Source organism: Pezoporus wallicus, unplaced genomic scaffold (assembly GCF_028554395.1).
Source record: "Pezoporus wallicus isolate ANWC-B61680 ecotype Strahan unplaced genomic scaffold, APGP_CSIRO_Pwel_v1 contig_7856, whole genome shotgun sequence".
Classification (NCBI taxonomy): Eukaryota; Metazoa; Chordata; class Aves; order Psittaciformes; family Psittacidae; genus Pezoporus; species Pezoporus wallicus.
In genome coordinates this window covers 333,115-349,619 of record NW_026639688.1, presented here as the reverse complement: position 1 = coordinate 349,619, position 16,505 = coordinate 333,115, and the positions used below count along the sequence as shown (strand labels likewise).

The 16,505-nt window shown below is 47.5% G+C and overlaps 1 protein-coding gene across 1 annotated transcript; it reads left to right on the top strand.

Moving 5' to 3' along the window:
- Positions 1-391: 391 nt before the first annotated feature.
- On the top strand, positions 392-15,697 carry LIG3 (DNA ligase 3). The gene is made up of 20 exons (XM_057415483.1): positions 392-441; positions 695-1,269; positions 1,717-1,854; positions 2,764-2,961; positions 3,396-3,547; positions 4,420-4,586; positions 5,242-5,319; positions 5,435-5,603; positions 6,253-6,408; positions 6,845-6,976; positions 7,688-7,767; positions 8,181-8,268; positions 9,137-9,214; positions 9,481-9,604; positions 9,768-9,910; positions 10,708-10,782; positions 11,639-11,785; positions 12,762-12,936; positions 14,269-14,360; positions 15,172-15,697. The coding sequence occupies exons 2-20, from the start codon at positions 714-716 to the stop codon at positions 15,403-15,405; spliced, it is 2,982 nt and encodes a 993-aa protein (XP_057271466.1). The 5' UTR covers positions 392-441; positions 695-713; the 3' UTR covers positions 15,406-15,697.
- Positions 15,698-16,505: the final 808 nt, after the last annotated feature.

The window sequence follows — 16,505 nt, the reverse complement described above, 5'->3', positions numbered from 1 at the left end:
GCAAGGAACAACGCCAGGAGGCAGAGCAGCGCCTCAGCCCTGCGCGGGGCCGTTCTGCAGCCCAGGGCACACGGCAATGCCTCAGCCCAGCACCGACACGACACGGCGCGGCTCTGTCGCGAGGGCCGATGCGGGGCAGGCCGCAGCCGGAGCTCCCCTCACCAGCCCTGCCCGCCCGCCCGCGCCGCGGCCTCGCCTCACACATAGACACACACCCCAAAGGCGGGAAAACGCCGCTCAGCGCCTGCGCACAAAGGCTTGCGAGGCGGGCGCCAGCACAGGGCGGAAGGGGCGGGGCGCGGAGCGGAAGCTCCGCGAGCCGCGTTTGAAGGCCCCGCGGCGGCGGCTCCGGCTCCGGCCTAACGGGAGGGCACGGGAGGGAGCCGGGGAGGCCCCCGCGGGCCGGAGCTGAGGGCGGGATGGCCGCGGTGTGAGAGCTCGGTGAGCGCTTCCTTCGCCATGGGCACGGCGGGGGCCTGCGGGCTGCAGCGGCTGGGCCGGGGCGGGCAAGGCGGGAAAGCGGCCTGTGGGGAGGCGGGGTTCGGGTGTGAGGGGTGAAGAGGGACTGTGAGGCGGGTGGGGGGGCCTGTGGGGAGGCAGCTGTGGGGTGGGTCTGGGTGAAGAGGGTGAGGATCGGGGCCTCCCAGAGCCCCCCACCGGGCACAAGGCCCTCAGCGTGCCCTCTCGTTCACAGCGCACACGGAGCGGGCTGCATGCCCGCAGGCAGCAGGACACTATCGCAGGCTGCCCGGGCGCTCGGCAGGGGCACAGAACTGGTCTTCCACACACAGGTCTCCTTGCCAAGACCCTTCCTTTGCTGTGCTGGCCTCCCCGGGGCCAGCCTCAGTTGCTGGTACCAGGTGCTGTTACAGCCTGTGTCCCTCCGGTCTGCAGGCAGAAACCAGGGTGGTGGTGCTGGGGCTTTCCGCTTCTCCCCGCTTGTGAACGCTTGGCTTCGCCAGGCCTGCACGGCTGTAAAGGACATGGCAGAGCAGAGGTACTGCGTAGACTATGCCAAACGTGGCACGGCAGGCTGCAAGAAGTGCAAGGAGAAGATCGTGAAGGGAATGGTGCGCATCGGGAAGATTGTTCCCAATCCTTTCACGGAGTCTGGTGGGGACATGAAAGAGTGGTACCATGTAAAGTGCATGTTTGAGAAGCTGGATAAGGCTCGGGCCACCACCAAGAAAATTGAAGACATCACAGACTTGGAAGGGTGGGAAGAGCTACAAGATGCGGAGAAAGACTTAATCAACAAGCACATCTCAGGTGAGGTACAGTCAGCGCCTTGTTCACTTCTGTACTTTACCCATTCGCAAGGTATGCCACCAGTTGCCATGATTTTACCATGAAATCCTCACTGATGTGATGACATCGATATGACAAAGTGCTGCTCAAATCTGTGTTTCAGCCATACAGGAAAGATAAGAATACTCAATTCTAAATTCATTTGTCACAACTTACTATGGAGAACATCTGAGTGATTTAACTCCTGGGCAGAGAAATCCCAGGAGCACACATCAGTTATTTTTTATTTTCCCTTTCAGCTTTTTTCTGTGATCTTTACTTTTAACTTGATATCTGAAAAAACGTGCATTTTTCGTCCTTCCTCACCAGTTCTTTTAAGACTTACTTGTTGCAGCATCTCTTATGTAGTTTATTGAGTGATATATGAGGTTAGTTCTGACTGCTGGTTTGAACCTCACTGTTTTACAGAAGCTAATTCCAAGGCTGGAAGTACACCGAAGAAAAAAGTGATAGTCCAAGCTAAGCTCACTGCCACAGGACAACTAACTACAAAAGATCCATTAGGTCTCAGCAATCCATCACCAAAGAAGTTCTCTGGCTTCACAGGTAAAAAGAATGCGATTCTGGGAAATCCTTCTCTTCTAATACCAGCATCAGAGGTGTTTTAACTTGGCTCAGATAAGTAGTTTTTATCTATAGAAGACAGTTTAGTTTTAATACTGTTCTGAAATCTGTTTTACCAGAAATGGTTAGTGCTTTCTGAGGTTGGTAGTCTTGAGTTTGTAGTATTCCCAAGGGAACAAAGTTTATGCAGTATCCCACATTGTCAGGCTGACTTAGTCCGTTGGTCAACTTAATCAGACTGTGAAAGTCCAGACTAAAGATACACCATGTGGAGCTCAAAATCTGTAAAAACTTGGTTGTGAGGGATTCCCAGTGGTGGTGTTCATGGAATGGAAACCTGTTATTCCTCCGCAGCTTGTCCTGAGAAACCACTGTCAGCAGGACAACTGGTGTGCGGGCACTGCCTGACCTGACACAGACATGTAGCTCTGAACCACCCACTTATCTCCCTGTACGCAGCCAGAGCTGGGAATGTGCAAGGGTTTTGGTATTGTAACAGAAGAGGGGATGGGAACATTTTCTTCCTCATTTTAGAAATACCTTGGAAAACATCTTGCTGTGAAGGGCAGAGGCCTGTAAAACAGAAAGAAGACAGAAGCATCTGCCAGCAGGAATTCCTTTTCATCAAGGATTAATCGTATTAGTTCAGTAGAATTACAGTCCCGAAGATTCTGGTATACTGTGAAGATCAAACCTAATATAAAAATAGGTTAGGATATATTTTAAGTCACAAATTTTGGCATAGCACAGGTCATTCTTCAGCTCTGAAGCTTTGCCAGCACACTGGGGTTGTTCTTTTCAGGTTGCCAAGCAGAGGTAGCTACAGTTGCAAAATTTACATCATACTGTGCTTATTAAAAAGGCAACTTCTTCTCTTTCTTGTCTTTGCAGCCAAGCCAAAGAATTCAGATGATATCTCTGCAAATTCTTCCCACAAGTCCAGCCTATCTGCAAAACAATGTGATCCAAAGCACAAAGACTGCTTGCTGCGTGAGTTCAGGAAGCTCTGTGCCATGGTAGCTGAAAAGCCCAGCTATAATGTGAAAACACAGATCATCCAGGATTTTCTGAAGAAGGGATCTGGAGGAGGTAGGATTCCTGCTTGGTGGTTTCAGCATATGAAAACCACCTCAAAATGAACCTCAAAGCATTACTTCAAAAGCAAGGGTGACATAAAACCTGCTTGCTGTGTGTTGTGATGATTTCTGAACTATGGAGATAACATTTACAAAGTGAACTGTTTATCACCATAACAAATTCAAACAAGAATGTCTCAGTCTAGAATTGCTGAGAACATTCGTCGGTGCTGCCAAACTTAGCGCTGGGGTCACATCTGGAGGGCAATTGTGAGTGTATCCCTTAAGGAATCTCTTATGTGAAGCAGAACAGCGTGGTGAAAAGAGGAATCCCTGGCTGCAGGGTTTCATTCCCAGGGCCATCCTAATGGGCACAACCAACCAGAGCCTGTGTGTGAAAACAAACTGTGCCCGTTTCCAGTGCTGTGTGCTGTTTTTTTTCCCCAGATGGCTTTCATGGTGATGTGTACCTGACCATTAAGCTGCTGTTACCAGGCGTCATTAAGGTTGTTTACAACCTGAACGATAAGCAGATTGTAAAGCTCTTCAGTAGAATTTTCAACTGCAACCAGGAAGAAATGATCCGTGACCTGGAGCAGGTGAGTACAGACACCAGTTCTCTTCCCTCCCTCGGTATGGCACTGCTGTAATGGGGTTTTTAACTCCTACTTGAAACACAGTTAGCTTGGCTGTTAGAATGGGAGTTGGCAATTCTGGGGATTTTGGCCCCTTGCATAGCACTTCTTGCCATCTGGAACCTTTAGAAAAGAATGCTTGAACAGAAAACAGTGTACGAATTCACATGCCCAACTTTAAAGAGCAAGACTGAAATATTTAGGCAATTTGGGCTGCATCTGCATTGTCTAAACTGCTTTGTGGAGCGTATTCCTGCATAACTGATTTATATTACACTTTTTGTAACATCACTTATCAAAACCCCTGATTCAATTAACAGATCTGTTCCTGTGAGCTTAATGTGGTTCATACAGTTAATCTACACTCATACAATTGTGAGTGCTCATGTGTGCGCTTAATTCCTGTGCACAGGAGTTGTTAATGGACTCTGCACACTTCTGATTCATTGCAAGATGAAGAAAATGGGTGAATTAATGAAGCTAGTATTGGTATATACTGTCTTCTAGTGACATCACTACACTGTTTCAGATCCTTGGATTTACAAGTGGATTCATCCTGAGGAAATAAATGGTCTGTGATGCTGCAGCAGTGAAAAATAGAGCAATGAGATAATACTGGTACTCTTACTTACCTTTCTTTTGCAAATGAAACAGCTGAGCAGCTTTATTCTGTGTCATGGCAGCTTTCTTCTAATGTTTGATTCAGTTCCTTCATGCAATCCTAGCATTATTCCTGTGGTTTATCCTACTTATTGAAGCCATATTGAATTCCCAGTGACATCCCCATTCTGTAGCCATAGCCCTGATCCACACCCTTATTTCCTTTCTGGAGACAGGGAGATGTTTCCGAGACCATACGCCTCTTCTTTGAACAGAGCAAGTGTTGTCCTCCAGCAGCCAAAAGTCTCCTGACCATCCAAGAGGTAGATGAATTTCTCATCCAGCTATCAAAGCTCACTAAGGAAGATGACCAGCAAAGTGTGCTGCAACATATCACTCGCAGGTGAGCAGAGTAATTGGCCTCTGAAGGTTTGCCCTAAAACTGGGAGCAGTTATCAACATATCACAAGCTGGAACAGGTGGAAAACTAATCATAGCCACAGAGACTGAACTTCATGTCTTCAGGCTGCTATTAGTGGTTTGATTAAGACACCCTGACTGCTGACCAGCAGTGGAGAACATGTTTGGCTCATGTTCATGCCAGAGAATTTCATCCTGGCCTGACAAGCCACTGTTCAGTCAATACTAAATAGCTTGCAAAACTGCCCTCATGGGACTTAGCTGTTAATGAAGTTGCTGTACTTATTTATGCTGGGAAAAGCCTTCAAGCCATTTAGACAGGTTGAAGATTCTTGGTGTGGCTCAGTCTATGTTGATCTGATTTGAGGATGTTCCTGTCGCTTCCTTCTGATGCATTAATTAAGTGAATTTTGAAAGTATGTCACCACTGAGGCAGAATTAATACAGGCATTCAAACACAGAGACGCTAAAAAGCTTTTTTGGATATTCTTTTGTGCCTCTGAGGTGTCACTGGTAACATGTCCTTATTTAATTTTAAACCCTCCAGAAGGGGAGGACCTTTTTTGATCAGTTTCTCTTCAGCTGGCAAGTAATTCAGTTAAATATCTGCCACTTCTGAATCTTCTCTCACATTTCAGATGTACGGGCAACGACCTGAAATGCATCATCAGGCTAATAAAGCATGACTTGAAAATGAATGCTGGAGCAAAGCATGTGTAAGTCTTACCTTTCGTTGTGAGAAACCCACCAGAAGTGGGCATTAGCCTCATAAGCCAGGAGCAGCGGAGCTGAGGTTGATCCATGCTTCCCTCTCTCCTCAATCTGTTGAAGGCTGGATGCTTTGGATCCCAATGCTTACGAGGCGTTCAAAGCGTCACGCAACCTCCAGGACGTGGTAGAGCGAGTCCTGAAGAACCAGCAGGAGGCTGAGAAGATGCCAGGTCTGAAGCGGACCCTCAGTGTGCAGGCCTCCCTGATGACCCCCGTGCAGCCCATGCTGGTAAGGTTGGCTCCCCTGCAATGAGCACCTTCAGCTGCTCGAGAGATGGGGTTCTCACATGCGCTGTCAGACCCTCACCTTTAACAAGCAGTAGATGGATAAATGACTAGTGTGAGCTAACAGAGCATGCAGTGCTGATTTAATACCACTTTAGAAAGTGTTTTCTACCAGGAGGCCAATATTCAGTGTACTTGCATCTTCAGTGCCGCTGCAGAAGCTAGAATCTTAACTCGCTTTCAGTCCAGAAGTGACTTTTTTGTTTGCTGTCATTCCAGAAGTCCATTCTTTCTATAGAAATAGTGTAAGCTTTCAGCTGCATTAGAGATTCAAATAAGTTTGAGGTTTTATTTGAACAGATTGAGTTAAATATTTACTTATGGGCTAAGCACTCTTCTGCTAAAGGCACAGTACTTACACCTTTAAGTATTTGGAGGAGATAAGCACTGAAAAGCTGTAATTATCTGGGTATGTGTAGATGATTCTAAGTAAATGAGTAATTAAGAAAAGGTAAACTTGGACTGGATATTAGAGACCCTGGACAAAAAGAGCTACAGAGCATTGTTAGCTCATGAACTTGACTAAAAGGAACTTCATCTTTTAACGTATAATCTGAGCGAGTTTGGAATTTGTCTCTCTCCACCTTCCTAAGGCTGAAGCCTGCAAGTCCATTGAGTATGCCATGAAGAAGTGTCCCAATGGCATGTATGCAGAGATCAAATACGATGGTGAGCGGGTGCAGGTCCATAAAAATGGAGATCATTTCAGCTACTTCAGCAGAAGCCTCAAGCCTGTCCTCCCACATAAAGTAAGCACCTCTCCTCTTGCACCAGCTCCTCTAGAAACATGACTGCATTTCACAACCGCTTCTGTAAGCAAGGGGAATACCTCCTGTTGTAGACTTTCCTAATTACGTAGACACATGGAATCTGGAAAAGCAACCCTTAATAGAGTTGTAATCAGTTAGTTTGGGTGGACATCCAGAGCTTGAAACTAACGTTAAGCTCTCTGCTTTAGAGTCCTCTTACACAGCGCATTTCGGGAGGCCTGATACCAGCTGGGTGACTTGGTTATATTTGTTCAAGACTCATTTTTCTCTTTGTACAGTGTATACCATAGTAGAAAGCAAAGCTAGTGCAGATATGCCTACACGTGCCTCAGATACACTTCTGGGAGAGCAGTCTGCACGGGGGTGAGTCCCTCTCTTCAGCCAGTAGATCTATTTTTCCTTCCTTTTCTCCAAGGTGGCCCATTTTAAGGACTTCATCCCTCAGGCTTTCCCTGGTGGGCAAAGCATGATCCTGGATTCAGAAGTTCTTCTGATTGACAACAAAACTGGCAAGCCCCTTCCTTTTGGGACTCTTGGCGTGCACAAGGTAAAGAAACTTTGCTGTGGTTGGAGGCTGTTCCTCTGCTGACTTCAACACACCAGCATGTGATCTGTTATCCCAGGGAAGAGATCTGGGGGAAAAAACATCATCCCTGAGAAGGCTGGTATCAAAGAAAAGGGACTGCTCTGATACAACAGACTTGATATTAATCTTGCAGGACAGCAAGAACATTTCAGCTCAAGATAAATATTAAAACCCCTTAGAAAACCCTGCAGTTTTGTCATTGTTTGAGCAATGTGTGGCAAAGTGGAACACCACAGTATGTCAAGAGCATTTAGTCCGTGTGAATGTTGTATAGTGTCTATATCTAAACTAAATGGTGGTGAAGAAGAGGACAGTAACATGAAAATTAAGCTCTAAGGGCTTTAACTTAAAGTAGCCATTAATCTGAAGTCTGGAATGGTGGTAGTGATGGATGGATATAACATCTGCCTGAAGTCATTACTGTTTGTAGTGATGTTTCCCTGTCACTAGGAAATGAGCATTTTTTAGTTTCTTTCTCTATGCTTTGACACATTCAGTCTAAATCTTAATTCTTAGAATAATTCTGTCTTTTAGAAGAGGCCTAAGCTGCTTATAACTAAAAGATGATGGAGATAAAAATACATCCTCTTGTTTCTGTCATCTTTCTAAACCTTCCTGTTGCTGCTTGCTATGACTGCAGATTTCTTTTAATCGCTCCTAATTGTCTTGCAGAAAGCTGCTTTCCAAGATGCCAATGTTTGCTTGTTTGTGTTTGACTGCATCTACTTCAATGATGTCAGCCTGATGGACAGGTATGTGTCTGGCACAGTGTGAGAGTAGCCTGACCAGTTTCCCAGCATGAACTTGCCACAGAGGGAGAGGTTTATGTGGGCTGTTGAGCCTAGAAAATCCAGACAGCATGGGAGGATCCTTGCTGTGCTGAGGAGTTTCACTGTGGAGCTCTGTCTTGCTTTGCAGTTCCAAAATACCAGGTTTGACTCTATTTCAGTGAGCGTGGTTCAGTGCCCAGCTCATCTTCTGTCTGAAACAAAATGCACACTTAACATGGAACTTCCATTTTATAACTCACTCCCTGGAGGAAAGTAAGAATTGATTGTCCTTTCTGGAGCGCTGTAGGATACATCATTTAGTTCTCTAAATAGCTTTTCTCAGTGCTCACATGTCTGCTACTTGCTTGTCCTTCATTCTCCAAACCTTCCTTCAGGCCTCTGTGTGAGCGTCGCAAGTTCCTCCACGATAACATGGTTGAAATCCCCAACCGGATCCTCTTCTCGGAGATGAAGCACGTCACGGTGAGCTCAGTGTTCAGACTGCCTGGCTGGTGATCTCATTGCTTCCACTCTGGACACCCCATTGCTCCTTTACCACAGGGCCTTCTGACTAAGGCTGCAAAGCCAGCAATCCCCTGCCTGTCAGGGTGGTTCTGCTGTCTGTACAGGGCTCCTTGAGCGAGTGGTGTTCAGGAACACTGTGCCTGTGCTCCCATCTTGAGCAGTGCAACCACTTTACATAGTTGAAACTTGCACATCTCTTTTTTTCCTCTTGGCTTCTTAATGATTTTGTACCCATCATAACTTTGTTGCTAGGAGGAGCTAAATCCTCTTGTAACCTAGTCTTTACTGTGCAATGCTGAGCTGTGGAGAAAGACTGGAGTATGACTGAAGGGAGCTAGACTGCTTCTGGCAACTTCAAGTGCCACACAGCCCACATACATCCCAAGTGCTAAAAGCTGCATTTACATAGCAGCACGCTTGGTTTTTCCTTTCACCGCTATGCACAAGGCCTATCTCCCATTATTTTTCCCCACTGCTACTGATTTCTGTAGCATCTTGGTTTTGGTGGAGAATGCTTGGGCGTTTGGGGCAGAGGAAGCATTTTGGGAAGAAGCAAAGAGGATATGAACCAAGGCAGCTGGATAGAGCATTAAGCAGGCTGAGAAAATCCCATCTTGCAGACATAGGACATACCTGGGACACAACCAATGTGTGTCCTCATCTCTGAGGAGTACGTTTAACTAACCACCCCTTCTCTTCCTGGGACATATTCCCATATTAGTTACTGGATGTGCAGCAAAGAGAACAGGGTTTAGTGCACCACTGCTCCACATAGAAAGCCTGAAGACCACAGCCCTTTGACACTCTTGATGCCTTTCCATTTCAGAAAGCTTCGGATCTGGCAGATATGATCACCCGAGTCATCCGTGAGGGCCTGGAAGGACTGGTGCTGAAAGATATAAAGGCAGGTTCATATTTACTCTTCACTGGGTATGCTGGGAGTTGGGGAGTAACAGCGGGCAGATCTGTGGATGAAGCACACAAAGCTGAGCATCCTGGAAATCTCTGGGTTCTTGCTGATGCTGACATCCAATCCAGGTTGCTCTTTATAGATCTGAGCACTGCTGTGCTCTTGCAGTGTTAAGCTGGATAAAACCAAGGGCTGTTTGAGGAGACAGCTGTCCCCCAGATGATCTTTGTGACCGGGGGTTCTTGCCCTGTTCTGCCCAGGGCAATTATGAACCAGGAAAACGGCACTGGCTGAAAGTGAAGAAGGATTACCTAAATGAGGGTGCCATGGCTGACACAGCAGACCTGGTGGTGCTGGGAGCTTTCTATGGACAAGGCAGTAAAGGTAAGTCTGGGGTTGGCTTATGCTGATGCTGTGAAGCCATCGCAAGCCCACAGTCCTTTGACACCCCAAGATGGAAAAGGGTTTTGGTTCATTACTTTGCTTTTTGGAAAGCTGTGGCAGGTCCTGTAGAAGCTGTGAACCACCCTGCTCTCCCCTCCTGCAGGTGGGATGATGTCCATCTTCCTCATGGGCTGCTATGATCCCAAGAGTGAGAAATGGTGCACTGTGACCAAATGTTCTGGTGGCCACGATGATGCCACCCTGGCACGTCTGCAAACAGAGCTGGATATGGTGAAGATCAGCAAGGTGAGAGGGCCTGGGGCATGGAGGTGATCAAGGACTGCTCAGCAAAGGGCTTGTAAAAGCCACCTTCCTGCTGAGCTACACCTGGGTGCTGGCTTCTGTGGAACTCAAGTGCTCTGCTGGGAAGACTCTGGATTAGTGGTCAAGCAGATAAATCCCTCTGACAGCAGTGAGATGTAGGTGCAGCCACCTCCCGAGATGAGGCACTGCCTGAGATTAGGCACTGCGTGGGAAGCCAGACACCATCTGTTTTCCTCCCAAGACTGAGTTTTATCGAGAGGAGCAGAGCAAGTGCCTTTGCCTTTAGTGCATATTGCATTGGTGAAGACAGTCACTAGATGGGGCTGCGGGTGAGCAATGCAGGTCAGGCTGGTTTGTGGCTGGACAACCTGACGCCTTGGAGTTGAGACTTGGTGTGAGTGAGGAATCTTTACTTTTGAAGACTTAAATAAACAGCTGAATTCTAGTATTTACTTGACATCCTGAAGGCCATTTGAATCTTAAAAAAGGGTGGTTTTATATGAAAGACAGTTGGAGCACCAATGTTATCATTCCCATATGGAATGTCAGTAATCAAGAGCTGCTCCAGATAGTCTGTGTGATTCTCTGCATATGATAAACTGCTGCAGATCAGTGCACCCTGCACTGCAGGCTGACAGATTTTCTCCATACAAAAGCAATGTAATACCTGTGGTAGACTAATCTACTTCTGGGTTATGTTTCGGCACCTTCTTTTGTAGAAGTAGGTCCATATATGCTCATAAACGCTGTCATTTTGGGTTTGTGCTTTTTGTTAATAGGATCCCAGCAAAATTCCAAGGTGGCTAAAAATTAACAAAATCTACTACCCAGACTTCATTGTCCCAGACCCAAAGGTAAGTCACAGTCACTGAACTGTTTTCCAGCCCTGATGCAGCAATTGCTACACTTCATTTAAATGTACAAACTGTCTCTATTACAATTAGTCTTCATAGCTGGAACAGGAAATTAAGTGTTTATTTCTGAATCTTGCAGGTGTATTTGAGGCTAAGAGCTCCCTGAAGAGATCGTACCTGCAGCACTTCTGGTACTTTTATGCATTAAATCCCTTCCAGAAGTGAACTCCCTTTAAATTTGAGGCATGAAAAATCTGACTTAGAACATTTAAAGCACAGCTGTACCCCAAAAGTTGCTGGTTTACAGAATGTTTCAGTATGCCTTGTGCCACGTATGGCTGACTGATAGAAAAGCTGCTGTTTAGAAGTTGGCATTCTGTGTTATGACTGTAGTGATAGGACAAGGGGTAATGGGTTAAAACTTAAACAGGGAAAATTTAGCTTAGATATAAGGAAGAAGTTGGTGCCTGTGAGGGTGCTGAGGCGCTGGCACAGGGTGCCCAGAGAAGCTGTGGCTGCCCCATCCCTGGCAGTGTTCAAGGCCAGGTTGGACACAGGGGCTTGGAGCAAGCTGCTCTAGTGGAAGGTGTCCCTGCCCGTGGCAGGGGTTGGAGCTGGATGAGCTTTAAGGTCTTTCCAACCCAAAGTACTCTGTAATTCTATCATTAGTTGAGGTTCTTTGACCCACTGAAAAAAGTTTGTCAAATGAAGGTGACCAAGGTGAGTCTGTGGGTATGGAGCTGTGTGCTGGGGTGGGGAAGCGGGGTTGTGGCAGGGGTAGAGGAATACAGACACATCGAGTTAGTTCATGAGAGAGCACAGGAATGTGACACGGCTTCCTCAATCCTGTGTTTAGAAAGCCCCAGTGTGGGAGATCACAGGGGCCGAGTTCTCTAAAGCTGAAGCCCACACTGCAGACGGGATCTCCATTCGCTTCCCTCGCTGTACCCGCATTCGAGATGACAAAGACTGGAAGACAGCCACCAACCTCCAGCAGCTAAAGGTGAGTTCATGCAGCGTGTCTGCAACGTGTTGGAGAAGAAGTTCTGACTAAAACAGATTTGGATAGCAGGGTATGCAGTGAAGATGTCTGCTGGCCGGTACCTGTTTAATCTAGGCTCAGGCTGCTTGCTGGGTTATTTTGATGTGGATTTTATTCTTTCATGGGCCCTCTGGAGTCTCTTGAGTTGTGTTGTGCACTTTCAGGGAAGTCAGTGCTGGCAGCTGGTTGTATCAGCTCTTGTAACAGCCTTCATGGTGAGGCATTTCCTTCCTGAGAGAGGTGACCTTTGTTCTCTTGTTTATGGTCATTCGGTCTCCCATGAATTGCTGAGGTTGAGGGAGGCATCTGGGAAGTGACATGGGGGAACCTAGCCAAGTTCCAGGGCACAGGGGCCACGTGGCAGGCAGCCAGGCCCCCTGTACTGCATCCACCCCATGCAGCTTCCATACCTCCTGCACTGGGAATCGGGCTGGCCTGCTGCCACCCCAGCTGCTCCTGAGCTCTGGTCTTAGGTCTCAGCCTAGTTATTGTCATTTGGGCTGTCTTCACGCTGCCCACAGGGGTCCTGGCAGCAGACAGAAGCACTTGTTATGCCATTGAAGCAAGGAGGGATTCTGGCTCCCTATGCAGGTGAAGGAGAGAAAGGTAAAATACGTTCTTCAGGCAGACTGTTCTTGTGTGAGCAGTGGTGTTCCTTCTCAGGCTAGGAGCCAGGCTCTGAAGAGGTAGTTTGTCTTGCTGTGTACCAGATGTGAGTGGCTTTTGGTAGTATGGCTTCTCTTAACGCCAAGTAGCTGGGTGGAAAGCAGAGAGCTTGGACAGAGTAGACAAGAAAATGGCTACAAAGAGGAAGAAAAAGTATTTGAGCAAACACATCAGGGGGAAACAAACTAGAGAAGACCACACGTTACAGCTCTAATCTAATGTCAGATGTTTCCCTGTGGTTAAAGGCAATGCTTTGTTTCTGGTGGGACAGGAGCTGTACCAGCTCTCCAAAGAGAAGGCTGATTTCAATGTTACTGCTGGGGAGGAAGATGAGTCCACGGCTGGCAGCAGTGGAGAGAACGAGGGAAATTCCAGGTCTTCCACACCACACAGCACTGTTAAAACTCCCCCAAACAAGTCGCCTGCAAAAGCCCAGAAGCCAGAAGGTAAGATGGTGCTTTTGGGAGAGGAACCTCAGGGTGTGCTCTGTGCCTTTGGAGAGGCTGGCACTGGATCTTTGCCTTCTGTCAGGTGCTTGAAGATCCTGTGGCAGCTTCCATGTGTATGTCGGGGACCATGAGCAAAGCTGTGTTTACATGGAATCATAGAATAGCTAGGGTTGGAAAGGACCTTGAGATCATCCAGTTCCAACCCCCCTGCCACGGGCAGGGACACCTCACACTAAACCATGCCACCCAAGGCTCTGTCCAACCTGGCCTTGAACACCATCAGGGATGGAGCATTCACAACCTCCCTGGGCAACCCATTCCAGTGCCTCAGCACCCTAACAGGAAAGAATTTCCTCCTTATATCCAATCTAAACTTCCCCTGTTTAAGTTTTAACCCGTTTCCCCTTGTCCTGTCACTACAGTCCCTAATGAAGAGTCCCTCCCCAGCATCCCTATAGGCCCCCTTCAGATACTGGAAGGCTGCTATGAGGTCTCCACGCAGCCTTCTCTTCTCCAGGCTGAACAGCCCCAACTCTCTCAGCCTATCTTCATATGGGAGGTGCTCCAGTCCCTGAGCATCCTCATGGCCCTTCTCTGGACTTGTTCCAATAGCTCCATGTCCTTTTTATGTTTGGCCTGTGTTGCTTGAGCACAGACTGAGCAGCCACAGCTCTGAGCTGGGAGTGAGAAAAGATGGGAACAGCACTGACAATGCTGTTTAGACAACTCACTTGGACAATAAAAGCTCTCTGGGATTATATGCTGCTTGGAAGTGGGTATCATCTTGAACCTAGCAGTCTGTTACAATTCATACCAAAACTGCTTTGGAGTGATTCCTCTGGGGCTCAATCCATCCCTTTAATCTTGACTAGCTCAAGGTCCTTAGCAGAAGGTGTAAGACTGATCTGCACAGCAGACCTGCTGCTCCTGTTCCTGCAGATCTCATGCTCTCTGGTTGGATGGGTTTTGGCCGTGAACCAGTGTTTAGTTTTATTGGCTGAAGTTCATGCATGTAACAGGGCACCTGGAGGCAGGGGATTTCCAAATTGCAGAGCTGTGACATGAGTTTGCCTCCCCAGCACTTTGTCACTGGGGAACTGAGGCGGTGCAGTGCCAGCCAGGAGGGAAGCTCAGCAGCTCCATGAGGGCAGGACCATGCCCCGCACCATTTGCAGTACAAAGGCCTTACTTAGTTACATTCTAATACACAGGTTTTCCAGAAAGGGGAGCAGGGGGGAACTTCTTCCTTTTCCTCTCCTTCATTCATCCCCCCCTTTTAATGCACTGTATCTGGACAGAGCACAAATGAGACAAGGTTTTTGTTTCTAGAGAGCAAAGCAGTCATTGGATCCCCTCAAAAATCGGAAGAGAAACGAGGTGAGAAGAGGAAAGCATCTGAGATGGAAGACAATGGCAAAAAGGTATGGTCAGCTGGGCAGCAGCCACTTTGGGTGGGAAGGAGCTGAGGCACCTTTGGTTGTCTCTTCACTTTTGCCTTCCATCAGGAAAGCTGGAAATCCTCCTACAGCAGCACCCTAAGTTAAAATGACACGTAAAGGCAGAAAAAGCAAGTCCCCTGGTAAAGGCAGCAGATGGCTGAGCTCTGCTGGCTGCAGAGCTGATGCAACTGGGTTTGTCATGCTAAAGGCCAATGTTGGTGAGGAGACCCACCAACAATGTCCTGCTCTGCGAAGCATTGAGACTGCTGAGTGGCTGCTTTTCCTGACTGATGCGTACGACGGAGTTGGGAGGTGTAGGAGAGAGCTGTCCTTTCTAGCCCATTGTGCAGCAAATTGTGGGAGTGGAATAAAGTCACTGAGCTGTAAATTCCATGATGAGCCTGGAGCAGTTATTTTGATATAAAAAGCAAGTTCTCCCCCTGGGGTTGTTACGTTCTCCCACTTTAACTAAGCAGCATCAGCTTGTAAAGACAGAGACATTAAGATCATGTTTACTGGACCACATCAGCATCAGCACTACAGGGAGTAATGGGATAATAATTCTCTTTAGCTGGGACAGTGCTGTTCAGCTGGAACATCTGGCTTGCAGAGGAACCATGTGGGTGCTGCTCCTGTGTACGATTTAACAGCAGTCCCGTTATTAGGTGTGGGATTAGAATGAGAACCGTGGGAACTGCAGATAGACTCGCTCATGCCTTCAAAGATCTGTAGTGTCATTCCCAGACCAGTTTAATGGCTTTTCCAACCTCTGCTTCTCTCTCACCATCTGCAGCTACTGCTGGACATATTCACTGGTGTGAAGCTCTACCTATCGCCCTCTGTGAAGGACTTTGACAAAATCCAGCGGTACTTTATAGCATACGATGGGGACCTTGTGACAGAGTCTGACACAGCCTCAGCAACCCACGTTATAGGGGACATCGATGACAATCCTGGTGCTAAGCGTGTGTCTCCCAAGTGGATCTGGGAGTGCATCCGGAAGCAGAGGCTGGTAGCCCCATGCTAGCAGTGGGGGGCAGCTGAGCAGGCCCGACACAAGAACAGCAGAGAAGTAGGTAGGTGGAAGAAATGGTGAGGTTCCTCTGTGGAGCCATGGATAGAAATAAAGTGCCCAAGACCATCCGAGGTAGCTCTAAAGATCCATATGGAATCAATTAAAACAGCTCTCTGAGGAAGTGTCACTGCTGACTCCATTTTTCTGCCCATACCATAGGCTGCTGCACTTACCCTGGTGCTGCTTTAGTCTCTGGGTTTTTAAAGTTTGGGTATTTTTATAGATAAATAAAACTGAAGCAGTTGCTCCTTTGCTGTCAGGACTTATTTCCCCAAAGTTACTCTCTGCTGGGCCAGGAACACAGCCCATCAGCTCTGTGAAAGCACCAGCTGTGAATTGCTGCATGGCTACAACTCCCATGAAGGACACGTGTCCTCCTGCTTTGACTTTGCTTTCCTGACACTCAGCACAAGTCTGTACCTGGTGGCAGTGTGCGCCTCTGCGGTAGGTTTCATACCAAAACTGGGGCACCAAATGATCTTCCACTGCAGCAACTGCTGCAGCATTGTCTGAGCATCCCCTTGGAGGGTTTGTTCTCTAGAATATGCTGCTCTTGTTTCACCAAGGAAAAGTTGAGGCAAGAATTCTTGCAACACCTCCTTCTCTGAAGGTGTTCGAAACTACTGCAAGTACTTGAATAGTAAGGAAATAAGGAAAATGGGGTTTAGGAATGGGTTCATTTTAACTGTTATGCAAATACCACTGTGACTCTGCATGACATACTCGTGACTGCATGGGCAGGGCGGGTGCATGTGTACACGATGGAAGGAAAACCAAGTTGACCAGTTTACTGGTTTCTTTAACCTCAAGGGTGCTCTCCCCTTTGTAATCTCCACACCATTAAGACTGCACTGCTGAAAGTCAGTGTGTGTTTGTTACCTTCTTTCCTTCAGCCTCTCCTGTACTTGTCCCTCTCCTACTGCTGGTATTTAAGCGCCTGCTCTCCCAAGCCTCTCCAGGTTGAAGCTCAGAAGTAGCTGTAGCATCTCTGCTCTCTCCTGGCCTGTTGGTAACAGTCAGAAACCAAGGTTAACTAAATCACAGTTCAACTT